General features: G+C 45.1%; 1 protein-coding gene and 1 pseudogene across 3 annotated transcripts in view; one reads left to right on the top strand and one right to left on the bottom strand.

Annotated features, from left to right (window-relative positions):
* The first annotated feature begins 2061 nt into the window (after positions 1-2061).
* LOC147893423 (putative nucleoside diphosphate kinase 5) overlaps positions 2062-26560 on the top strand; it is a 35791-nt gene continuing 11292 nt past the window's right edge. For all 3 annotated transcript variants that reach the window (XR_015542263.1, XM_087386538.1, XM_087386539.1), the window contains exons 1-2: positions 2062-2172; positions 2249-2462. Coding sequence is in view for 2 of the 3 variants with exons in the window: in XM_087386538.1 (XP_087242664.1) it covers positions 2112-2172; positions 2249-2462 (275 nt within the window). In the remaining variant the exon portion in view is untranslated. The remainder of the gene's footprint in view (positions 2173-2248; positions 2463-26560) is intronic.
* Positions 9592-23697, bottom strand: LOC147893424 (uncharacterized; annotated as a pseudogene).

Here is a 26560-nt window from a genome sequence, read left to right as displayed (position 1 = left end):
GAGATGACCTTATGAGGACGGAAGAGCTTAGGAGGTTCTTGAGGGGGAGAGTCCTTTTGCATCTCACTTGAACACAACGGGGCTTGCATCGATCAATCGATCTTAACTTCAAGAGGCAACTTAGTCTTTTCACCCATAACCAGACGGGTACTAGCCGGCTTCTTAGGACATTCGCTTGCGAAGTGAGTTGTCTCGCGATAGATGAAGCATGAGTTCGTAAAAGGATCCAAATCTAACCTATTGGGCAATGACCACACCATCCGAGATAACAATCCCCACAAAGTCCGGTACATTGTGCGCTTTGTCCCAAACAATCCATGCTCTCTTGAGGTTAGACAAAGACTTGGTAGGAGGTGGAGCAAGGAGAACTAGATCCAGAGAGGACACAATAAGCTCCACAAAGTCTGTGAGGATGTAGGTAGATTTGACAAATCAATCCATATAGGGCATTCTAGAAACAAAAACTCATCAATGCTGAAAGAGGGACTCCACGGGATGACCAAGGCGGTGCATTTTTACATTTTCTCATCTAATTGATAAACCCCCTCTTGCATGCATACATTTTTCAATCTTAAGGTTTAGACATCCCTCCATAAATATATAATATAAATTACGTTAAGTTGCTATTTTCCCCTCATTTATGTAAATGACATGTAAGCACCCTTGTAAAAAATTTCCCTCCGTGCACTAACATGCTATGTTACATGTTTACGAGTGATCCACCCCAAGGTTGGTTTATTTCTCCAATAGATTTTTGCCATTATTTGGTCACATCATTCAATCTCTTTAGCTTGAGAAGCTACCATAGATCTTAATCCAAATACCAAATTTTGATAGGCACTATGGTAAAAAGCCGTAGTTGTATGGTAAAGTTTTTATGTTGTGATAATATAGGCCTACTCATTTGGCAGAACAAAATGGTATCAAAAACTCCGTTTTGTACAATAGTTTGATGTGACTCATATGTTTTTCCAAGATTATAATATGAAAATTATCCATTACCTATTGGCATCAATCTATGTTTCTTTGGATTGTTATGTATAATATTGATTTCACTTAGTATAGTTAAATTTTATATTATGCATTTTTCAATAGCCTTGGATAGCTTTGGAAGCCCTACATTGCATTTTCTTTGCTTTGAAAAAGCCTTTATGTTTGTTTTTACTCGTCCATAAGTCCATAGCATAAAAACGAATAATTTATTCTAATTACTTAAATTTATGTTATGAGAAACTAACTAATCCTCTCTTCTCGTGCATGTTGTTGATTGTAAGGGAAGGCCGATAACTTGAAAGACTACCATGACAAACATCATACGGCTAGCGTTTATATTTGTCCATATTATCCATGTCATAAAAAGAGAGTTTATGAGCTCATGTTGGCAATGCTTTATTTCATGCATTTATTGGGTTTAGTTCCCAAAAACTATCAATATGTGGCTAGCACGAACTTGATTATAAAAGGACCACCCCTAACAAGAATCAAATATCTTGATCTACCGCATGTGTAGTGTATGGAGTCCATGATTCTATTCGTTCCTTTTGTTCATGGGATAAAAACGCTAAAAGATGGTATATGGGATTGTGTCGGGGAAGCACTTTCCTAGGAGGTAGGTGCAACTTCGGTTCATCCCCCCACGTGGAAGGGGCAAAGAATTGCCACTTCGATGCTACCATGTCATCACCATGCTACCACAGTCACGTCCGGCAACCAATGCACGCCATTACTGCACTGCCACATCATCACTACATCTCGACAGACCACGTTTCTTCTATGGAAGTGGCTCTTATTCGACGGTGAAGATTCATCCTAGATGGACCTAGGACCCGTGCATTGGGGCTTTGAGCATCTAATCCGAGTTTCGAAATGGGAATGAAGCCCCCGGTTTCGTGTTAAATGACTCATCACCGAATCTAGCCCACGCGCCACCAATCTACTACCTCGGATGTCATGCTGAACCATGTGGCAAGTTTTGGACACGTCGATGAGTGTAATTGTGCCACATCATCAGCACACATCACGGCTCCAGCTCACCGGATTCCGGCCACTTTTCCCGCTCGAGCTTGTGCATATATAATGCTCTAACATCCTCATACCAAAACAAAAAAACCATGGCCGGCATGGTGATCGGAGCTTGCTTCTCCGTCCTTTTCCTCCAGGTCTTTGGTTCAGGTGCGTTTTTCTCCTCGTCTCCAAAGACTGAATTAGTTCCCGCAGGCGTTCATTCAATCTACCACGGCACCTGCAGTTGTCACAGGAGAAGTTGAACGAACGTTGGCGATCGTGAAGCCGGATGGAGTCAGAGCAAACCACACGGAAGCCATCAAAACAATCATTCGATCTTCCGGCTTTAAGATCATAGAAGAGAAAACAATAATGCTTGATACGGTAACAGCAGAAGCATTCTATTCTGAGCACTCCGGGAAGATTTATTTTCGAAGTCTCATTCAGTTCATGATCAGGTTTTGCAACAAGTCGTCTTCCTTGCTGCCCTTTGAATTGTAATGTGACAATGGACGTAGAAATAGCATATGCGATATATGGTTTCGAGTATAAGCTTGCTGTGGTTCCAGGGCTGATTGGTATATCATTTACCTCGCTATTCCGTCGATAGGAAGATAATTTGGGGTAAATAACTGCCGCTAGCATGAATGCCGTTTATGTATGGTCTTAACTGAGACAGGAATTTCCACTTTTTATGGAACAGTTTCAACCGTGGGAATTCTGAGGCTCTTCAAGGTGAAGAGACACGTGGTATGAGCACAAATTACTTGAGGTTATGAAAGCAAACGGAAACGACAACTTGGCACATTAGGGTGCATTCCCCCTGCTTTCAACTCAGAACATCGACACTGAGGGAGGCCATTTTCTAAGAAATGGCAATTTGCGAAAGAAAGGAGCCAGGTTTTTGGAGAATGCCTTTCCCTCACATCGAGGGCTTAGAGGAGCCTGCCCCCCTAACGATTGATGCACTTTTTGGTGTAGTTTTTGGTTATTGGTGACCTCTGAGACCTTTTTGTAGGTCACTACCACCTTTTAATCTGCAATTGCAGGGTGTGGTACCACTTTTCTGCGACCTTGGGACCATTATGTCACAAGGAAGATAAGGCGAAATGTGTTTCAGCCAAAAACCAATGACAACTTTCAAGTGGAGCTCATAACCAAGAATATTGTTACAGTTTAACATTACTTTACATTAATACAGACGTGAAAGCGACATTATTACTCTGCTATTTGCCAATGGGGATTGAATTTTCCCTTCATTGGGACAGCGTGAAGCAGTGGGAACTGGAACCGGCTTGTATTGATTCTCACAACCGGAGAGGGACATCATACAAAGCATAGGTGAGAAGTACTCACATGAAAAAGACGTACGGAATGACTCGGCAATGCCATGTAGCAAGCCAAACATTTTTACTGGTCCATTGTAAAGATAAGCTGCCCATGCTGTGGATTTTAAAAACTACCACTGGTTGGTCTAGAAATAACATCAATAAGTATGCTAATCGAGCATTAATTTCTAAGACTCTCCCTTAATGCTCAATTTGATCTCTTGCAGTCTAAGCATGTCCTTGTACTATTCAAACTATTTGCCACCAAATGGCTTTGTGAATTTCAGCTACTTGCTGATTTGTTATGCAAAATATGAGATCTATCTCCTATAATGCAAGTTTCTCTCATAAATTGAAATTGTATTTTGAAGTTAAATGTGCTTCTGGAAAACATGATTTTTGGCCAAACATATACAGCTTCTGTCTTCACGAGTTGTACTGTCATTTTGAGGCATTCCAATCTGTTTCATTAGAAGCCTTAACCGAGTGATTTCACTCCCTGCCTTTACATAGCCTCAATGGAAGGGACTGCACCCGAGCCAAGAGAAGTTGTTGATCCGCTCTCATCCATAAAACTTGTTGGGTGTGGGGAGCAATGGAAGGAAGCCGGAATGCAACAACAAGCTGAAGGAACTGAAGTGTGCTTGCAAATGGTTAATGAGAAAGTACAAGAGATGGCCAATATAATGCCTAAAGTCAACCAAAGTCAAATGTTCCAAGTGTACTAGGTGTCCTAGGACTAATTGTTGTAATTAGCCTACAAGGCCATACCAGGGCTAAGTGTCAACAAGTTCCCCTCCATGGTATGGCTGAAGTATCATGGATACATCTTAGGTATATTGTCACCAGCCTTCGGAATCCCCAAAGGGCGGTAGATACAATTAGTGAGCAATTAACAAAAACTACAGCCACTTAGAAAATTCAGATTTGCAAGAAAGAAAATTTGAACAACAATCCTAGCGCTAGATTGCCTTGGGGTCACACTTGACACCATATTAGTCCCAAAACGTGGCGCCCCCTGCTGTATTTCTTTAATATTATCAGAGAAATCAATTTTACAATAGAGCCATAGCTTGACCAATATCTGATAGATCAATCACTGATAACATAAACCTTGTGCAAAACCATAGCAATCCAGGGTAGGACCTCAGGGCAAGCTCAGACAGATGAACGGCATCAAGAACAACCACTAGCAACTGCCCAGATGAGCTGCGAACTGAAGGACAGTAAACCCTAACTGTCCCTGGGCATCTGGCAAGATCTCTGGTGTAACATGCAACGGTAATCTGATCGTGTAATTCACAGCAAGACCTTCTTTAAACCTTTAGCGAGAAATTAGCGTTATACACCATAGAGAGAGAAAGGAGATGAGGGTAGAGAGAGAGTAGAGTCGACAACTGATCGGGTCCCTGTACCCATTGAGGGCCCCCTCTCCCAATCAGGAGAGAATTTGCTTTATACTTGGAGAATTGAGAAGTACAAAGAACACTCTTCGAGAGAGCACGGAAACGCGCTTTTGAAGAGCTCATTGTGCACACGTATAGCAGACCCAGAGACCTGAGAGGCAACGCCGACCAATACCGAGACCTTGATGCTGTCCACATTGACGATGTAGGACGCTTCTGCAAGGCAAGTGTTAGAAATGACCCAGCAGAGGGTACACGCAGCGGAAATAATGCCCAGGAGCTCACACAGTGTGCAGTGTGGGTGCGGAATCACAAACTTCTTTACTTATGTGCATTCAATAGGTGTGCAAACTCATCAATAGACAATGAACCAAACTAGATAGAGAAACCACCATATAATATATTTCCGTCCACAACTATGGACACAATACAAAAGAGACAGATCCAGAGTCCCACCAATGGTGTGGTCCTCTGATCTTACCACAAAGTCCTTCTCCTATCTGCTGGCTATCTCTAGACTAGAGTCCGCGTGCTCCACCTCGAGCGTAAGTAGACTTTCCGTCTAGGATGATCCTCTCCACCTTGCTGTCTGGGAACCAGCCTAGGTGGGCAGCTTCCTGGCTAAGTCTGCAGCCCCGCTAGCACCTCTCTATCCTCCTGAAAGTAGGTCCAGAGGGTGGCTACCTGCTGCTCCTTTCTGCTCTGGATCTGCTGCTGCAAGTGATGCTGAAATGAGGCTAAATGGCCTCTTTATATAGGCCCCAAGGCCTGCACCAAAAAACCGACCAGTCTGTAAAAACCGACTCAGTCTGTAAAAACCGCCCTTAAAGGGCTCATAAGTCAGGCCTTTTATGGCCCAAACTTCCAGGGCTTTTGGCCCTCCATTCAAGGCAAATATGCAGCCTATAAAAGGCCTGCCACCTGCCCACTGACAGTCACATTCCTTGCTGCAGATCTGAGCCTGCACTCCCTGCCATGTCTGCGCCTCTGCAAACAGTGCGCCTCCATGTCCTAGATCCTCCGCAATCTGTCCCAGACTGTCTTGCTTCTGCTCCGAACTTTCCTGGCCCTCTGTCCTGCCCTTAACAGTTCTAGATGTGCTGCCCTCATGCCAGCCATGATGCTGTCTATGTGGCAGCCCCTTTCTCTCTTTTCCTGTTGGGTACTTCCCTAGGTCTCCCTCCCCCATGCTCTCCTCATATGGGGGCTTACAAATGGGGAGGTGACCTTTCCAACACCCCCTCTCACCGACACATCCCAGCGCAATGCCAACACGTCGATGAAGATGCTCCAGTAACTCCCTGGTCGTAGTCCTCTGGAACCTTTCGGTGTCGAAATCTTTTCCTGGCTTTTCATCCAGTGGCTCCTGCTCCACCAGGTCCGGTTCCGCTTCCGCACACCATCCTGGTACACAGGTCCATCTCTGGTAGCACCTCCTGGTACTACCTCCTTCAGTTGCATTCCCGCCTCTGAACTTGAGCAACCCAGCCGTCACGATCTTCCAGTCGTCCCCCTCATAATGAGTGAACAACCTGGAGTCTTCCAGGCACCATGCTCTGAGGGTCTGTTTCAACCCGTCCTTCCTTTGGCAAGGTCTGCAACCAATGAATATTTCCAGATAACCTGGACCATGAACTCTCGCTGAGTTCTCAAGCAGGTACTCTTCTGGCTTCAGTACTCTTTGTCCACCACCTTCTAGCAATCTGCGTCTGAGATTCGAAGAAGCACCAATACTTGCCCTTCTGCCTTCGAAGAAGGCCAATTCCTTCCAATCTCTTATCACCTGAGACAAATGAAGAGCAGAATCTCCCCACAGCATGCTATAAAGACTCAAATGCAGAATATCAAATACATACCAGACTATTGTACTGCCTGAATGTTCGCTCTGAAAGCAAACCCTGTACCTCAATGAGGCACCTGCCAAGATCCTGTGTAATCCTGTACTGTCCCCTTCTGAAGTCCAGCATCCATCTGACCATGAGACCCCAGGGCTTTCCATGGAATCCACCCTCGTGTCAGTGTCAACAGCTACACACCTGGAAGGTACCAAGCACTCCATACTGTCCTTCACCTTCACAAAGGCATCTGACTCCTCGTCGACCCAACTCTCTATGTCAGACATCCTTACTGTGATTTCGGGATCAACATACCTGACCTCGGTAACACTCGGTGATGTCACCAGGAACAATTCTTCGATTACCACATTAGCTTTGGCCTTTTCCTCTGAATCTGGGTCAGACTCCTGTTTGTTTTTCAGATCCGCCTTTTTCTTTCTGCAGTCCTTTGCAAAATGTCCGGGCGTATCACAATAGAAACACTTCTTCTTGTGCTTCCTCTTCGAAGTTCCCTCGTCATCAGAGTCATCTTTATTGGACTTGCCACTGTTAGGCTTGCCCTTTCCCTTACTTGCGGAATCCTTCACCATCATCGCCTTGTCATCTTTGTCCCCGTTGTAGAGCTTCTCCCGAGCTTCCTCCTGTAGCAGTAAGGGACACAACTCCTCAAATGTCAGAGGTTTGGTCCTCTGTCCTGCTGTCACAGTCGTAACAAAGCTCTTGAAACTCCGAGGCAATCTCCTCAGTACCATCAAGGCCAGATGGCATGAGTCTGTCTTCTGACCAATTGTTGCTAACTGATCCCGCACCACCTTGACCTTCGTCAAATGGCTATGTACTGTATCGCCTTCTTCCATATCAAGATTGTAGAGTTGATGCTGAAGAAACACAATCCGGGAGGTATTATCTGTCTCGTACAGATCCTTCAGGGTGGCCCACGCCTCTACTGACGTCTCGGCCAGCTGGATATGCGGAAGAACAGAGTCCGCCGTAGTCCCTATGATTATTGCTAGGGCATGGGCATCTCTTTCTTCCCAAGCTTCAAGCTCCTCTCTGTCTACTGCCATGAGTACCTTCCCTTTACTGTCCACCATGTCTGCCGGCTTCGACTCCTCTCCCGTGGTCAGCTTCCACAACTTCCGAGCCACTAAATGACTCCGGATCTTCACTTTCCAGATCGGGTAATTAGTCCCGTCCAGGTTCCCAGACTCTCCAAAGTTAGGGATAGTGAAAGAGAGAAAACTGGAGGAGGAGGAAGGGATAGCAGGGGCTGAAGAGGCTGTCGACATCTCTGCTGTATATAGCAAAGTCAACCAAACTCAAATGCAGTAAACCAAAACTCTGAACGCACCTGACTGAACCTGAGTCACCCTCCTTCTCGCAAGGGCACAATCCTCCAGTCGTGGAAGTCGATTCCCTAGAGCTTCTGAATCAGGGTCGTCCTTCAGCAAGGTCCCTGCCTTCAGGCTCCCACACCTGTGAGCCTCCTACTTGAGCTCTGATACCATGTTAGAAATGACCCAGCAGAGGGTACACGCAGTGGAAATAATGCCCAGGAGCTCACACAGTGTGCAGTGTGGGTGTGGAATCACAAACTTCTTTACTTATGTGCATTCAATAGGTGTGCAAACTCATCAATAGACAATGAACCAAACTAGATAGAGAAACCACCATATAATATATTTCCGTCCACAACTATGGACACAATACAAAAGAGACAGATCCAGAGTCCCACCAATGGTGTGGTCCTCTGATCTTACCACAAAGTCCTTCTCCTATCTGCTGGCTATCTCTAGACTAGAGTCCGCGTGCTCCACCTCGAGCGTAAGTAGACTTTCCGTCTAGGATGATCCTCTCCACCTTGCTGTCTGGGAACCAGCCTAGGTGGGCAGCTTCCTGGCTAAGTCTGCAGCCCCGCTAGCACCTCTCTATCCTCCTGAAAGTAGGTCCAGAGGGTGGCTACCTGCTGCTCCTTTCTGCTCTGGATCTGCTGCTGCAAGTGATGCTGAAATGAGGCTAAATGGCCTCTTTATATAGGCCCCAAGGCCTGCACCAAAAAACCGACCAGTCTGTAAAAACCGCCCTTAAAGGGCTCATAAGTCAGGCCTTTTATGGCCCTAACTTCCAGGGCTTTTGGCTCTCCATTCAAGGCAAATATGCAGCCTATAAAATGCCTGCCACCTGCCCACTGACAGTCACATTCCTTGCTGCAGATCTGAGCCTGCACTCCCTGCCATGTCTGCGCCTCTGCAAACAATGCGCCTCCATGTCCTAGATCCTCTGCAATCTGTCCCAGACTGTCTTGCTTCTGCTCCGTACTTTCCTGGCCCTGTGTCCTGCCCTTAACAGTTCTAGATGTGCTGCCCTCATGCCAGCCATGATGCTGTCTATGTGGCAGCCCCTTTCTCTCTTTTCCTGTTGGGTACTGCCCTAGGTCTCCCTCCCCCATGCTCTCCTCATATGGGGGCTTACAAATGGGGAGGTGACCTTTCCAACAGCAAGGGCATAGTTTTTTCCATACGTTACCACGCGCATACGTCATACGAGTACGGAAGTATGATTGGAGTATGGTTCAGCCCTTGGGGCTGAAACATACGTGACCCTAGTTTTACCCAAAAAATTTCAGAAAAATATAGATTGATCATTGATCATTGTACACATTAAATTGACATAGAGGTATTAAACTGAAATTAAAGTCATCACTCATGAGTCATGAGTCGTGAATCGTGATTCATCATTCATGAAAGACTCCAGCCTCCAGAGACCGTAGTCATCTGGATTCTAGATTTTGATACATCATGATTCATACATGATACATAGTGTCCACTGTCAAATGATGGAATCATAGATCATAGATCAATAATCAATACTACACCAAAACATCATGATCAAAGGAAGTAGGTACTAGTAACTACACCAAAACATGAAAGCCAAAACATCATAAAGAAAAGGCTGCCAGTGTGCCATAGCTCGGAAATAAAGCATGCATGACAATTCACAACCAATGAGGCTCAAGCCTCAAGCTGCATCTTCATTCTCATCCTCTTGCTCATCCTCATCCTCATCATCATCTGCATCAATGCTTGCACCCTCCTCATCATCCTCCTCCTCCTCCTCCTCCTCCTCCTCCTCATCACTATCATCCTCATTTGCCTCGCCATGGAACTCCAAAAGACTAGAGCTGCTTGAAGCTGCAGCAACATCCATCGTTCCTGTAAGTGTAACAATAGGGGCTGCAATGTCTTCTCCCTCTGTATCTGCTTTTCTCGCTAGCAGCCTATCATCATCCTTCTCCTTGTTGATCATTTCTAGGGTCACTTCTATCTTCTCAAATCCCCTTTCCTTGATTTTGGAAATGAGACGCAAATTAGTATGGATGTATACTAATTTCTCGGTATTCTTTGGAAGCAGCCTATTCCTTCTTTTAGTATGGATAAGAGAGAATGTGCTCCAATTCCTCTCACAAGGAGAAGCACATGTGCCTTGCGAGAGCACTCGAAGAGCTAACCGTTGCAAATTTGGTGTGTGAGCCCCAAATGTCTCCCACCATTTCACCCCTTGGTGCATCCTTTGCAATCGCACGAGCAAATGTGCCTGACATAGATTTGTAAATATCCAACTTATCACATAAGGTGCCTTGGCTGTCAACATCATACTTGGTGTACCGCTCTATGGCATCCATCCACCCATCGTGCACCTCTTTGTCACTATCTGGATTTTTCTCTCTCCAAATAGGATTGAGAACAAGCGCTGCCGCATGCAATGGAGAATGCATCATATTCCACCTGTCAACACACAAGGCTCTAACATCAGCCAGCTTTGAGGATTCAATCCCATCAATAGTTGCCATCTTCTCGACCATTCGATCAGTGAGTTCATATACAAGTCCCATGGTAGCCCCTTCCCTATCAGCCAGGCGAAGGATCTTCAAAATAGGTGCACAAAGCTTCACAATGAGTCTTGCATCTTGCCAAAATGAAGCACCCAATATAATAGAAGACACCTGTTGTGCTTTCACAGTGCGTGACACCTTCTTCTTGCAATACTCATCACTGACAACCATGCGGCGCAATCCATTGTATACCCTCTCATCCAACAAGTTTGCTAACATGATAAACATGTAAGCAAACCGTGTTTGTGCTGGCTTCACCAATTCCTTCTTGCTGAATTTTCTATACATTGCTAACACGGTGTGTTTCCGGGTAACAAATGTCACAATCATGTTAGCATGTACCAACACTGGCTTCACCGATGCAAGCTTTCCAATGTCCTCAAACAAGAGGGCAAGGCAATGGCATGTGCATCTAGTATAGAAAATGTGAGGCCACTCTTCCTCCACCAATTCTCCTGCCCGCACACAGTTAGATGCATTGTCCATACACACCTGCACCACATTTTCAGCCCCAACATCAAGAATGGCATCTTTCAGTATCCCAAAGATGTACTCCCCTGACTTATACTGCCCACTTGTGTCCACGGGCTTCAAGAAGGCTGAACCAAATATGCATGAGACCATAATATTGATTATAGGCCGGCGTCGAGTGTCAGACCAACCATCACAAGTTATGGTGCAGCCATATTTTTTTCACTTATCCTGAAAGTGTAGCATCTCTTGATCTATGCATACTGCTTCATTAGTTAGCTCCGTTGTGCGCAAAACATTGTAGGATGGAGGCTTGAAGGTAGGCCCAACTTGGCCAATGGCACGAACCATCTCCAAAAAATAAGGGCTCCTTACCTTCCAATGAGGAATATCCTCTGTAAAGAAAAAACGACGGAGAGCAATGTATGCATCCTTCCGTGCTTGTGACTCCCATGCCTTTTCCAAGGTTCCCTTTGACATCTTCAACTTCTTTTGCTTTGGCTCATATGCATTACCAGATGCATTTCCACTTGCAGTACCACTCACTGAGGCATCTCCCAAATCAGCCACATCTTCAACAAGCTGTTTTGCAGCAGTTTTTAGGGCCACCTTTGCCTGCAATCTTCAACAAGTATCTTTCACATTTTCAGGAGGAGCGGTACACTTGTCAACCCCCAAGCCTGTGAGCCCAAGAAAATGTGCCCTTATACGGGTCTGTCCTCCATCCCATGATGAGGGCAATATTTACATTTACAAGTGTATTGGCCCTTCCCCAAAGGCTTTAAGGCCTCTACAAATTCCCATTCTGGTCCTTTTTGTCTTCCCATTTGCAGATCTGCAAGCTGCAAATTTGCAAAAGAGGGCAAATAAGGCATTGGGCAAAGGAACAATTTCCAAAGAGGGCTTGAAGCCCTTGCAGGCTGCCCTGTTAGATGGCATCAACTAAAGAGGGAGCACTTGCTGCAAAACAGGAAAAAAGAGCAGCCATTGCAATTACCTTGATGCTTGGAGCAGGTAGAGTGTAGAGGCAAGCTGCGGGCTGCAGCTGTACGGTGACCACTCACCTCCACAGCAAGTAGAAGAGGGCAAAGGGCTGCCTAAATAGAGGGCAGTAAGGTGCTGAAGAAGAGGGCAAACTGAAGAAGAGTGAAGGGCTGAGGGGACTCGGGAGTCGGGACTAAAGAAGAGGGCAAAGGGCTGCCTAAATAGAGGGCAGCAAGGTGCTGAAGAAGAGGGCAAAGGGCTGCCTAAATAGAGGGCAAACGCCTGCCCAAATAGGCTCTTGAGGCAGCAAGGTCGGTGTGCAGGCAGAGAGTCGGTGAATCGTGATTGGAATTTGGGCGTAGATTGTACTATGTAGTACGTACGGCCTTTCTTGGGATTCGGGAGCCTTCACAAGGACGTCGTACAGATTCGAAAATAGGAGCCAAGCAATAATATAAGGTACGCATCCCGATTTCTCCCCCCCCCCTCCCCCTCCCCCCCCAAAAGACACGTACGGAAATCCGTACGGACAGCCGTACGGAAAAAGGACCGTACGCGTACGGATGCAACAGTGGGCAAGGGAGAGGCTTGTGCTGTCCACCGGAATGCAGGGTTACTGCGTGAGTGAGAGACTGAAAGCTAGGAGTGATAGATCCTACAAGAGAGCTGAGAGATGACTGAAATAAAGAGCTGAGAATGAGCTGTGTAAAACTGTAAAAGATAACTGAAAAGGGCTGCTGAAACAGACCCAAACCTTACTCCGTTTGCTGTCCCGACTCTCCGTCTGATGCGCTGCGTAACACCTTCCCAGAGAGCTGAATTGATGCCAAAGGTTGAGGCTGGTCAGAGACCATTGGGGGTGAGTGTCAGGCTGTTCAGAGGGGGCTGGAGAGGAGCTGTAGGAGGCTGAAGGTGTGAGGGAACTAAATAGGGAAAGAGGCAAGGGCCTCCCCCTTAAATAGGGGGCTGGGGCTAAGCCAACCTGCCCTAAACGGGCTGACTTTTAGTCGGCTGATTTAGGGCTGGCTTTGCAGCCCTTTGCCCCATAAAAGTCCACCTTAGGTGGGGTGCAGGGCAGCCTATATAAGCAGCCCTCCCCCAGCCCATTCCCTTTCATATGTTCCAGCCCTGAGGGGGCCCAAAAGGGTTCCTATCCTAGGCTGGACCTAGACCTATCTGAAACCGGCTCACTACTGGAAGACAGCCATTACCACTCATAAAAGACAGCAATTTTGCTTTCATAAGCTCTCCCTCACTCCCTCTCTCTGAAGATGCACCAGGGCCCAGGACAAAACGTCGGGCTGGACCCCCCCGAAGGTCTTTATTCATGAGAGAAAATCTGTTACAGAAGTTCATGGTAGAGCTGTCTGGAAACCTCCACATTTCAAAACGTGAAAAATCCACTTTATTACAAGAGCTTCAAGCTCAATTCAAATTGGCAACATGCCACTTGTCTAAAATCTAAACTAAGTCCTATTACATGCCACTAAGGGCCATTCTGGAGTCTTCAAAGCTCTCGGTCACACGAACCGCCTCCTAGATGCTTGTCAGGCTCCCGTTACGCTTAGGAAAAATAATCCTTCCTACCTGCAACAATTAATTAAAGCGCACCACCATGGCACCCATTAATTGTTAGTGCTTTGCATGCAAATAACACACTGTGGACTAATTCTAGTCACGTAATTCTAGTCACGGTGGGCGTCTTCACTGAACACATGTGCACATCTAACAAATATAAAAATTTATATTTATTCTCTGGTTGACCAGAGTCAACACTCTTGATTATAATTAAGGAGCTTTGACCAAGGGTCGAGGCGCCTTAATTATAGCCAAGTCTCTCCAACCGAAGTTGGCACAACTCTCCAACCGAAGTTGGCACATCTTGGTTAACCGGAGTTAACCCTCTTGGCGTATGCCAAGTCTTGTTGACCGAAGTCAACACTCTCTGACCGTAGTCAGCTCTGTGGTTCTCTGGTTAACCGTAGTTAACCCTCTTGGTAATAAAACCAAGTCTCCTTGACCGAAGTCAGGTTTACTTGACTAGAGTCAAGTATCTTTGACCGTAGTCAATCCTTTGACCATTAAAATAACTCTTTGACCATAATTAACACATATAAAACTCTTTAACTATGATCAAATAAATGGTCAACTGTACTTTGACTTAGGATATTTACATTGTGGTGACATCCCCTCGGCTTCTATTCAGTTGACCTCAACTGAAAAGCTTCCTTGTAAACATCCAAAAGCTGTGGATGATCGGATAACATGTCTTCGTCCATCCACTTGGCATCTAATGCCGTGTAATTCTTGAATTTTACAAGATACCTGTAAAACTCTTTACCCTGAGGGCCTTTACGTACAGTATGGCACACAATTTGGTTTGGCTGAAGGACTTCCTCCAGCTCATCCACTTCTGGTGGATCCTCTGATACTGGTTCTGTAGGCTCTGGTCCCTGGAATTTCTTTAGAAGACTCACATGGAATGCATTGTGAATCCTCCAATGCTCTGGCAATGCTAATCTGTATGCAACCTCATTTATTCTTTCTGTAACCCTGAAAGGGCCATAGTATCTGGGAGATAACTTTGCATACACTTTCTGTTTGCCTTTAAACTTGCGGAGCCTAGCTTTTTCAAACCTCAAAAGTACCCAATCCCTTTCCTTGAGATCCAACTGTCTCCTATGCTTATTTGCAGCTCTTTTATGTTTCTGTTGAGACCTTTCAATTGCTGTCCGGACTTGGCTGTAAGCTGTCTGGAGGTCTCTTACAAACTGATCAGCTGCAAATATTTCATCTTTGGTCCTCAATATAGGTGGCAAAATCACCTTCCCATATATGACCTCAAAAGGGGCTTTCCCTGTAGAGTTATGTACTGTATTATTGTAAGCAAACTCTACTAACGGTAGGTACTTTTCCCAGTCTGAACTTTGGTCACCCACGTAGCATTTCAGCATATCCAAAACTGTAGAATTTGCTACTTCACTTTGACCATCTGTCTGGGGATGGAAAGAAGAAGAAAAATTCAAATTCGTCCCCATGTTATCAAATAAAGCTCTCCAGAATAGATTGGTCATTCTGGGATCTTGATCACTAACAATGGACTTAGGCATACCATGATGTTTAAAAATTTGTGCCATGAAAAGCTTAGCCATATGATCTGCCTTTATGGTTTTGCGAACCGGGATGAAATGAGCTTGCTTGCTGAATCTATCAATGATAGTCCAAATCCCATCATTCCCTGACTTTGATCTCGGCAAATCAAAAATAAAGTCCATTGTAATACTTTCCCATGGTGCCTGAGGCACGGGAAGAGGCATAAGTAGGTTAGGTGCCTTCCGTCTATCATACTTCACTTTCTGACACGTAAGGCATTCAGTAACAAACTGATGTATATCTTTTCGCATGCCTGGCCAAAAGAAATACCTCTCTAGTGCTAGAGTTGTTGCTGTAATTCCTCTATGTCCAACATAGGGAGGTGCATGGCATTCCTCCAAAATCTTTTTCCTCATCTCCTGGGTGATGCATAGGCAATCATCTTTCATTAAATACCCATCTTTCAGGGAATAGTGATTGGTGGATTGCCCCTCTTGTATTTGCTGTAAAATTTCACCAAAATCTGAATCATGAGCATATTGCTCCCTCATGCCTTCCAGGTCCTGATGATAAGCAATAGTCACATTATTGACCTGGGGTCTTCGGGACAAGGCATCTGCCACTCTGTTCTGAATTCCTGGGGTATGGACAATCTGAAAATGATACATTGACAGCATGTTTGCCCATTTCATATGCTTCTCGGAAAGCTTGGTTTGAGTCAAAAAGTATCTCAGACTTTGGTGATCTGTCTTGACAGTAAAATCGGCACCCAAAAGATAGTGCTTCCATGTATGGATGGCATGAATTACAGCCAATAACTCTTTCTCATAGATTCCTAGATATCTTTCTGCATCCCGAAGTCGCCTGCTTTCATAGGCTACTACATGACCATTCTGATGCAATGCAGCCCCAACACATTCTCCACAAGCATCGCAATCAACATCAAAAGACTGATAAAGATCCGGGACTACAAGAATAGGCTCTGTAGTCAACTTCTCCTTGAGTGTATTGAATGCTTTCTTCTATGATAATCCCCATGTGAAGGCTGCATTTTTCTTAGTAAGGTCATGTAATGGAGCTGCAATATCAGCAAAATGTCTGATAAACCTTCTGTAGTAAGAACACAGGCCTAGGAAACTTCGAACTTCATGCACAGTTTTCAGCTCTGGCCATTCCTGAATGGCACGGATCTTCGCTGGATCCATTTGTATCCCATTTTTGGATATTATATGCCCCAGATAGTGGATTTCTTCCAAGAAGAATTCACTTTTCTTGCTGTTTGCGTAGAGCTGATGATTTCTCAGCTCCTGAAACACTATAGCAAGATGTTCTCTGTGCTCTTCTTCTGTCTTAGAAAAAACTAAGATATCATCAAAGAAAGTACTCGTAAAATGCCTGTACTTTCGGAAGATACGATCCATCATTCTATTGAATGTGGCTGGAGCATTTGTCAACCCAAAAGGCATCACTAAGTATTCATACAACCCGAATGTAGTGCGAAATGCTGTCTTGTGCACATCCTGAGGCTGTATCCTCACTTGGTGATAGCCACTCTTTAAGTCTATCCTGCTGAAAACTGAAGCTCCATTTAATTGATCCAGGACATCATCAATGTGCGGAATAGGGAATCTATTCTTGATGGTCATTTTGTTCAGTGTGCGATAATCGACGCACATACGGAATGAACCATCTTTCTTCTGTACTAATAGTACAGGAGAACAAAAAGGAGACGAGTTGGGCTGAATCAACCCTTTGGACAGTAAATCCTGTATCTGAGCCATAATCTCCTCTCTCTGAGTCGCACTGACTCTATAAGGTGGTCTGTTTGGTGGCTCACTACCAGGCATTAATTCTATCTGATGATCTTCTGGTCTCTCTGGGGGTAACTCCCTTGGCAAAGTATCAGAAAAGCAATCTTTAAAGTTTATAAGAAACTGAAACTTATCTTTGTCTGCATCATTCATTTCAGCATGCATATCATTCTCTTTTCCTTTTACAAAAACCATGTACGCAGAAATTGCAGACTTTATTGCTTTACCACATGAAATATTAGATACAATGGGGATAGTGTCCCCTTTATTCCTGGCAATTAAACGCTGATTTTTCCCCCTATGCACAAACTCCAGCACTCTTTCAGGAAGAGTCAACTTCACTGCCTTGCGGTGAAACCAAGGCATTCCCAAAACTACATCATAATGTTTCAGTGGAGAAATGAAGAAGTCTTCCTGATCCACATAACTCTGAACATGAAGACGGAGCTTCCCTATCAAGGGAGTAACTGGCACAGGATTCCCACAGAACATCTGATCGGCATCCAAAGCCCTGCCTAACTCCTCCATCTTTATTCCCAGCCTCAGGGCTAGATCCTCTGATATGAAATTATCAGTAGCCCGTGGATCAAATAAAATTAGCGCATGCTGGTCTCTAACTTTGTCCCATGATAGCAGTAATTCTCGTTCTTCTGGGTTCAAAGCATGACCCAGTATGTCAGGCATTCCCCCCGCCATTGGCTTTTGCGGTCCTCGTGGCTTCTCTGCATCTTTTCCCTTCGAAGTTGAAGGCTTTTCTGGGCACTAGGCAGCCACATGCCCCTCTTTACCGCACCTGAAGCATTTCCCATCTCTACGGAATTCCGCTATCTGTTTAGGGGTGAATAGAGATTTGCCCTTATAAGTTCTTGAAAACTGAGTACCCCTCGGCTTCCGAGGTTGAAACCCTTTCTTTTCAGCTTTGGGGTACTCTTTCTTTTCTGATTTTGGAAAATCAGTTTTCTTTTTATCAGCACGTCCTGCATGCAAGGATGGCACTGTAGATGGATCTTGTAGCGGCACAAGACTCGCTACTGAAGCTGAATGCATAAGGTCTTGAATATTCTTTGCCCCCAAAGCATTCACTACTGCCTGAATTCTTGGAGTGAGACCTGCTCTGTACTTTCTCATTTGGGTGCCTTTGGAGATCTTTTTGAAAGGTGCAACCTGCAAATAAGCATCCCAAAACTTTTGGTTGTACCCATCCACTGTATCTCCTGCATCCATATGCAAGCTGTCCCAATCTTGAAGAACATGGTCTCTAAACTGTTTAGGCATAAACTGCTGGTAGAAGGCTTTCTTGAAGTCCTTCCACTTCCTTGGGGCTGACCCATCTGTGGTCTGTGCACTCCACCATGCACTAGCTGTTGCTGTCAAGTGCAAACTGACCATTCTTAACTTGGAGGATTCTGAAAATTTTTCTGTACCGAATGCAGCATCAAACTTTCTGATGAACTGCAATGCTTTGTCTGTATGACCATACTGTCCATTGTAGGTCATAAACTTGACAGATTTTCCTCCCTCTTTAAATTCCTTGGTCTCTTTGGACGTCTTTCTCTTTCTAGACTTCTTGTGTTTTCTTCTTTTCCTGGATGGTTTATCTGATAAGGAAGAAGAAGACACAGAAGTCGAACTCGAGGTAGACGGTGATGGACTAGGAGATCGGTGATGATGCCTCGATCTCTTTTTACTATGGGACCGTCTCCTATGAGATCTCTCTTTCTCAGGCTGTACACGAGAGTGTGCCTCTGGCATTGGCACGTCATATACTGGATTAGGCATAGCTTCTGCTTGAAATAAATGTTGAGCCCTTGGATCCCTTTTGAGATTTTCCATCTCTTGTATACGAGTGCGTACCATCTGTTCAAATTCTTGTTGAGTTTGCGGCACACTTCTCTGTCTTGGATGTACATCCCTATCTTGTGAATCCCACTGGATAGGTGATTGATCCATATTCTGGGATCTGCAGATTTCACACACCGTGTAGGTAACTGATGCACAACTACCTTTGCTTTTCCAACAGAAAAATACCTCAACAAGAGGTGTTTTGCATTCACAATCTATGCCAGTATTGGCTGTCAATTCAAGGCATATACCCACACAGTTGCCAAAGCATCAACAACTATATTGCCCTTTTCTGGCTGCTGCAGATGGCTTCAAAAGGCATCTGTTTTTCCCTCTTTTTACTGCTCAAAGGCATGCATACTCTTTTTCTGCAAATCTCTGATTTCTCTGCTTTTCTGCTGTTTTCTGACAGTAGAAATCTGCTTTCTCTGTTTTCTCTATTTTTCTGCTGCTTTTCTGACAGTAAAAGTCTGACAGATAAGTGAAAATTGCTAGCAGAAACAGTCTCTGCAACTGTTCTCTTTTTTTTTTTTTTTTTTTGTGAAAAGAACAGTAACCAGATGGAGTAATTGGCTAGTTACTCTAACCAGACTGACTGGTTTTGGTCTGGTTAGTTTGCAACTGGACTAACTGGACTGGTCACAGTCTGGTTGCAGTGACCAGACTGGTCTGGTTGGGTCAAGTTAACTAGACCTCTGACCATAGTTAACTAACCAGAGTTAATGTAACCACTGGTTTGCCACATGTCAGTGCCACGTCAGCATCTGCCACATCAGCTTTCTGTCAGCCCTGCCACATCAGCACCTACCACGTGTCAAAGCCACGTCAGCTACTGCGCTGTCTGCCACGTGTCAGTGCCACGTCATCTGTTGAGCTGTCTGCCAGCATGGACTACCACGTCATCAAGCCCACTGCTCATCTGTCACGTCACCTGTCGGTTAGGCCTGCCACGTCAGCCTAAGGTTCAAACCTTGGCTGGCTGACTGGCGTCGCGCGTCGCGCCTGCGTCGTGGTTACATCTGCAGCACCTAGTGCCCGCGCAAGAAATCGGCGATGGATCAAATTGACGAAAAGAAAAACGTCTGCGATCTTCGTCGCCTTATCAACGATTTAATTCGTCACTCGAAGGGCGGTAAGCTGGTCTCTTCCGTGAGGCTTCACACTCCTGCCTATCACAGGCCGTAGCACACCACAGCCCACCTATTCTCCGCCAGTTCACTCCTCGACGAATTCCAGCCGTAGGAGCTTTCGCATCATATCGCGCTGTGTAGCAGAAGCTCTATGGAGCCTGCGTTGTCCGTCGATTGCATTTATCAAAGGTTATATTCGGAGCCCGTGCGCTCCCTCAAAGTCTATGCCTACGAGAACCTTCTCCATAGCTTCGACTATACACCCTGTCAGGCCAGCTATTACCCAGGCATACCCGTGCAAGAACCAAGAGCACTTCCACCACTGCCTTCGTCAACGTCCCGTCAGGACTCAGGGCTCCCGTTAGCTTTTGCTCATAGGCGGAATAACGCCCTGTCTGTTGCGCACAGCAAACTCTCCCCTGCCTTGCACATCCTTGCCTAGGCTACTGCTTGGATCGTCAAAGGCTTGAGAAAGCCTTTAATAGGCTCTGATACCAATGAAACCGGCTCACTACTGGAAGACAGCCATTACCACTCATAAAAGACAGTAATTTTGCTTTCATAAGCTCTCCCTCACTCCCTCTCTCTGAAGATGCACTAGGGCCCAGGACAAAACGTCGGGCTGGACCCCCCCGAAGGTCTTTATTCATGAGAGAAAATCTGTTACAGAAGTTCAGCGTAGAGCTGTCTGGAAACCTCCACATTTCAAAACGTGAAAAATCCACTTTATTACAAGAGCTTCAAGCTCAATTCAAATTGGCAACATGCCACTTGTCTAAAATCTAAACTAAGTCCTATTACATGCCACTAAGGGCCATTCTGGAGTCTTCAAAGCTCTCGGTCACACGAACCGCCTCCTAGATGCTTGTCAGGCTCCCGTTACGCTTAGGAAAAATAATCCTTCCTAGTACCTGCAACAATTAATTAAAGCGCACCACCATGGCACCCATTAATTGTTAGTGCTTTGCATGCAAATAACACACTGTGGACTAATTCTAGTCACGGTGGGCGTCCCCACTGAACACATGTGCACATCTAACAAATATAAAAATTTATATTTATTCTCTGGTTGACCAGAGTCAACACTCTTGATTATAATTAAGGAGCTTTGACCAAGGGTCGAGGCACCTTAATTATAGCCAAGTCTCTCCAACCGAAGTTGGCACAACTCTCCAACCGAAGTTGGCACATCTTGGTTAATTGGAGTGAACCCTCTTGGCGTATGCCAAGTCTTGTTGACCGAAGTCAACACTCTCTGACCGTAGTCAGCTCTGTGGTTCTCTGGTTAACCGCAGTTAACCCTCTTGGTAATAAAACCAAGTCTCCTTGACCGAAGTCAGGTTTACTTGACTAGAGTCAAGTATCTTTGACCGTAGTCAATCCTTTGACCATCAAAATAACTCTTTGACCATAATTAACACATATAAAACTCTTTAACTATGATCAAATAAATGGTCAACTGTACTTTGACTTAGGATATTTACATTGTGGTGACATATCACTAAACCAAAGATGGAAACACTAACCTAGTGTTCTCTAGTGGGTACCAATGAACAAGAACTGATCTTCTGACTTGACCAAAGGCGGAGAGACTGACTTACGTAGCTTGTGCCTGATTGTCCCTGGACAAGGGCTCACAAAGGGGTCACAGCATATGACAAAATCTCCTATTAGGGAACTATTACGCACTTGTTGATGTATCCAGTGTGTCCCTTTGCACCCAAGTGCAGGGGTGCATGTGACATTCCGTCTTTCTTAACTTGACATCAAGCGAATTGCCATGCATTTGTTTTTGACCACCTCTGGTGCGGGCAGCCAAGGGCTCAGCTTGCTTGCTGTCCCTGAAAGTCTCCAAGAGCCACCTTGGGATTTTTTTTTGCTGTCTAAGGGCAGCTCTTTCCTCCAGAACTGCCTGTTCTATAGCATGATCATCAAGTGGCTGCAAATGAGGCTGAACATTGGCATCATCAGGAGGCTATGAACTGCTAGAAGCATTGGGAGGTGTATCCTAAATCTTATCTGAATTTGTGGGGACTGAAAGAAGGACAGCAAGGAATTAAACACATTAGAGGGTTCTACTGTTTAAATTCAGCCAAGGTAAAGCTGCAACGCCTCTATTGACGATAACCTTGCGTGTGCTAGGCTGAGTTCACTTATGAAGAATAAGACTTGGGACTTGGTTTATTTGCCACATGGAAAGAAAGCATTGCCATGTAAATGGGTCTACAAGATGAAGGTCACAGGTGATGATGTGCCTAGGTACAAGGCCCGTTTGGTCGCTAAAGGGTTCAAGCAAGAGAAGGGTGTGGACTTTGATGAGATATTCTCTTCGGTTGTGAAGATGACCACACTTAGATGCATGCTTGGACTAGTGGCAGCAGAGGATATGGAGCTTATGTAGATGGATGTCAAGACAGCTTTCTTGCATGGGGATCTGCATGAGGAAATTTACATGGTGCAGCCGAAAGGCTTTGAAGAAAAGGGCAAAGAGCATTTAATTTGGAAGCTGAATAAGAGTCTCTATGGTCTTAAGCAAGTGCCTAGAGAATGGTTTCAGATATCCTTTGCTCTCTCACTTGTAGCCAATGAAAATGCATTTGAGAGGGAACATGTGCATATGCGAAGGACCCAAACACCCTCATGTGAAATCACAGGCTTCTGGCCTGTCCATGTTTCATAAGGAGTGATGGTCTTCAATGTCCGTGTGGGTGCTCGATTGAACACATAGTTGGCACGCATAATTGCATCCAACCTAAATTTATCGGGCAAAGACTTTCCCTTAAGTATGCATCTGACCATTTCCATCAATGTCATATTCTTTGGCTTTGCAACTTCATTGTGTTGTCGAGTATATGGCACTGTGCACTGGCGTATTATGCCCTGCCTGCTAAGAAATCTGAAAAATCATGGGGCATATACTCATCCGCCCTATCAGTGCGGAGGGTCAAGAGCTTGTTTCCACTCTCTTTTTCAGCCATTGCAAGAAAGTTCTTGAAACAAGAGAATGCATTAGGCTTGGACTTCAAAGGATAAATCCAAGTATGCTTGGTGAAGTCATTCGCAAAGGTGTTAGTATAAATAGCCTCCAAGTGATGCTACCCGCATTGGCGCACATGCATCACTATGCACGAGACACAACTTCCTAGATGCAGCAACAGTCTCATCTTTTGGACATGAGAACTGATGTATTTTCCCCAATAAGCAGCCCTCACAGACATGTTTTGTAAGTGCATGCATAGGTGGGAGGTCAACCACCATATCCTTGGAATGCATTTTCACCAACTGCCATAATTGAGATGTCCCAATCTCTCATGCCACAAGTGTGTATTTGAAATGATAGATTGAGCAATTACATGTGCTTCTCAAACAACCTGTTTGTCTTATGCATCAAGGTGGTACAGCCCTCTGGAAAGTGTGCCTGTAAGTATTATACAGTTGCCATGCCGGTTGTCATACACAGCACAATGATAACTGTACAAAATAACCTGAAAGCCATTTGTGGAGATGGCTGAGATAGAAATCAAGTTATTTTTTGTACTTGGAACATACAACACTTCCAATAGAGTCATTTCATCCCCTGATTCTGTCCAATCCCTTTCATGGGATAAGATGCATTATTTGACAAGTGGCAATGCCCCTGTGTGGAGCATCGCTCGAGGAGGGAAATAGAGATTTGTAGGAGGTAATGTGCTTAGAAGCACCGCTGTTAAAATACCAGGTTATCTGAAATTGACAATACTGAAGCATGCATCTCCGGATAATAGTAGCGGGTCACAATAAATGCCAACTCATCATGAGCCATATTTGCAGCCTCATGAGAGTGGTCATGGGCAGCAGGAGCATTTGTAACTGCAAGACCTTGTTGTTGTTTTTTCTTTTCCGAAGTAAGGCACTCCGACATGCGGACATGTTATGGCCGGGGTCTCCCTGCAATAATTATAGCACTTTGTTTTCTTCTTCCCATCAATAGAGAGAAGAAGATGAGGTGCCAGAAGGCTTGGGCTTGCTGAAATTCTTGCCCCCCTTACCTTTGCCTAAATGATCTGTGGCAAAGGCTTGGTCTGCGTTGATGGAGGCTGCCCTATTGGAGCGGCTCTACGCCTGCAGGGCAAGGAAACAAGCGGATCAAAGGACTAGTGGTTGGGGTTAAACCCATGGCCACTAACCTCAACGCTGTAGCAAAACCCTGGTAGGACTGAGGGCCATTAGAGTGGTAGGCACAACTTGTGAATTTGGTACAATCTCATCAACATTGATGAACTCCTCTCTAAAGTCCTTGATCTATGTGAGATAGGCAAAGTGTCCCGTGCAGCTTTGACTATCTTGGAAGACCAAATGTGAGGTATAACAACCCTCTTGCTATTCATACTAATCACAGCATATGCGTGTGCATCTCTCTAATGCCAAATGTATCTGTTCTGGGGCGGGAGGCACTGTGGGAGCAGTGGTAGATGAACCTAAAGTGGCAATAGCACGGCTTCTAGTGGCTGCAGTGGCACCAAGTGCCTGTGCCGGAGAGACAGGCCTAGTCTGTGATCCAAATACAATACCCCAGAAATTCTTAGATACCAACAGGTGGCGAACCAAGTATAGCCACATGGGATAGTTGGTACCATCAAGCTTATCTTCAGCAAAAATCATTCCAAACAAGTCATTATGAGCCATTGCAAATAAAAATCCCCAAAAGAGGAAATTGCCCTATACAAGTGTAATTGCACAAACCTCAAGGCTATCACTGCAAATGAGCTTGCTGCCCACACTCTCAAATATGAGCCAAATGCACTATTATGCCCACAAAGGCTGACTGCAAATGCTGACCTGCAGCAAAAGTCTGTCCCAGAAAACTCTGTCCTGCAAACGTGGTGTGCCCTGCAAAATTTTGTCCAACAAAAGCTGATCCAACAAATCTCTATTCAGCTACTAATTTAAAGGCATATGTTTGCAAAAGTGAAATTTGCACGGTGAGTGCCTGGAAAAGAACCCCAAAGGCATAGAGACTAAATCCAAGGACAAATGGAGCAAGAGTCCCAATTTTTTTTTTAAAATAAAGAAAAAGGAAACTTCTTTTAATGCTTTAAAAACACCATACAGATCAACTTCCAAAGGGAGCTAAGGATGGTAAGTATAAAGAGAAAAATTGGCTGTCATAAAAGAACCAACTTGTATTAGAGAACTAGCTCACTACCTAAGGAATCTCTGGAACAAGGGCTTACAACCTAGGTGGTTGTCCATACGTCCAGTCGATGTCTCCCGTGAAAAGGATGTAAAAGACTCCTATAGGCCAGCCTTGTAGAAATGCTCCCGCCTTTCGGCAGTTGCTCTCGATCTTGGAGTATTGCGCTTCCAGATGGTGTGCAGAGTAAAGATGATGTCCCGCCAAATGGCACCTAGGGTAGCCATCGGAGGGACCTGTTGGGCGTCCATCACCTGAATGCAACGCACGACCCTAGACGTTTTAGGCCGTAATGTTAGACACAGTCTCCCAAACACTATGTCCTCTATTGCCCTACTTGATAGATGGAGAGAATGTCATGAGCCAAGACATCCAAGATTTCTTCCAAATGACAACCAAAACTCTTCCTATACAAAACTATGTCTGGGATGGCTACCAACATCACCACCTAGAGTACTTGGGTCACGCAGTGCAGATTGCCAGTGCAGCTACCCTTGTCAATATCTGGCATGCATCATCTACACCTTGCAAGTCATTTGGGAGCAAGGCACAGGGCTCTTGAAAAGTTGCCAAAACGGGGAGTGTTTTTGCAAGGCATGGCTTACAGGATCTTTTTACATTTTTACTTATGGGTTGTGTAGTCCTCCACATTGGCTGTTGGCGCCAGCTTTCAGGGTACCTAGGCATTGAGCTGGGACCCCGAGAAGCAGGCTGCATGACAGCCAGCACACGTTTTCCGTCAGCGCTTTGTGGGTACTTGGATCTTTGCACTTTTTTCTAGAAGATTCTACAACGGTTGCTAGCTCCTTTGGATCTTTGCTACTAGTAGAGGACACGAAGCATGTGATGGCACTATAGCATTGTATAGTAAAGCGTTTGAATTAACTTTATGTACACAGAATTCATAACCAGCTGCTGCTGCTTAGGGTTGCTGCTACAGAACCGCCTTCAATAGAGCACTTTCGGGGCTGCTCCTAGCCTCTAATTCATTCAGAACAGCCGTTTTTCAGTAGAGTCTCCTGCTATATCATCCCAGACCTGTTCTAGGGAGCTGATTTGCATTTTGGAGCACTCTGCTCAGCCATTTTGAAGATTCGGAGGCTTTCAGATCTGCTACAGCACCTTGAGCAGTCCTCATGCCCACAAGCACTCTTCTATTGGCTCATTCTTGCTCTCACACCAATAAGTGCCAGTGCTTTGTCATTCTGCTCATCCCAAGCTGAGAATTGTGCTGATTGGTCTTCACCACGAGGACTAGGCTCCATAGTGACAAACTGAGGTATCAAATTTCGTAGCAGCAAATGAAGAGCCAGCAAACTTAAAATGAATAAACCAGCAAATAGAGGGGCGCTGCTCTAGGGCGTTGAAATGGATCAGCAGCCTTCTCAAATGCAAGGCAGTGTGCTGATTGGTCTTCACCACGAGGACTAGGCTCCATAGTGACAAACTGAGGTATCAAATTTCGCAGCAGCAAATGAAGAGCCAGCAAACTTAAAATGAATAAACCAGCAAATAGAGGGGCGCTGGTCTAGGGGGTTGAAATGGATCAGCAGCCTTCTCAAATGCAAGGCAGTTGAAGGAATGCTTGAAT

This window comes from Dipteris shenzhenensis, chromosome 15 (assembly GCF_047967505.1).
Source record: "Dipteris shenzhenensis isolate YYH24624 ecotype China chromosome 15, Dip_SZ_1.0, whole genome shotgun sequence".
NCBI classification, from domain to species: domain Eukaryota; kingdom Viridiplantae; phylum Streptophyta; class Polypodiopsida; order Gleicheniales; family Dipteridaceae; genus Dipteris; species Dipteris shenzhenensis.
Note: the sequence above shows the minus strand (reverse complement) of the source record. Positions and strands in the feature narration are given on the sequence as shown.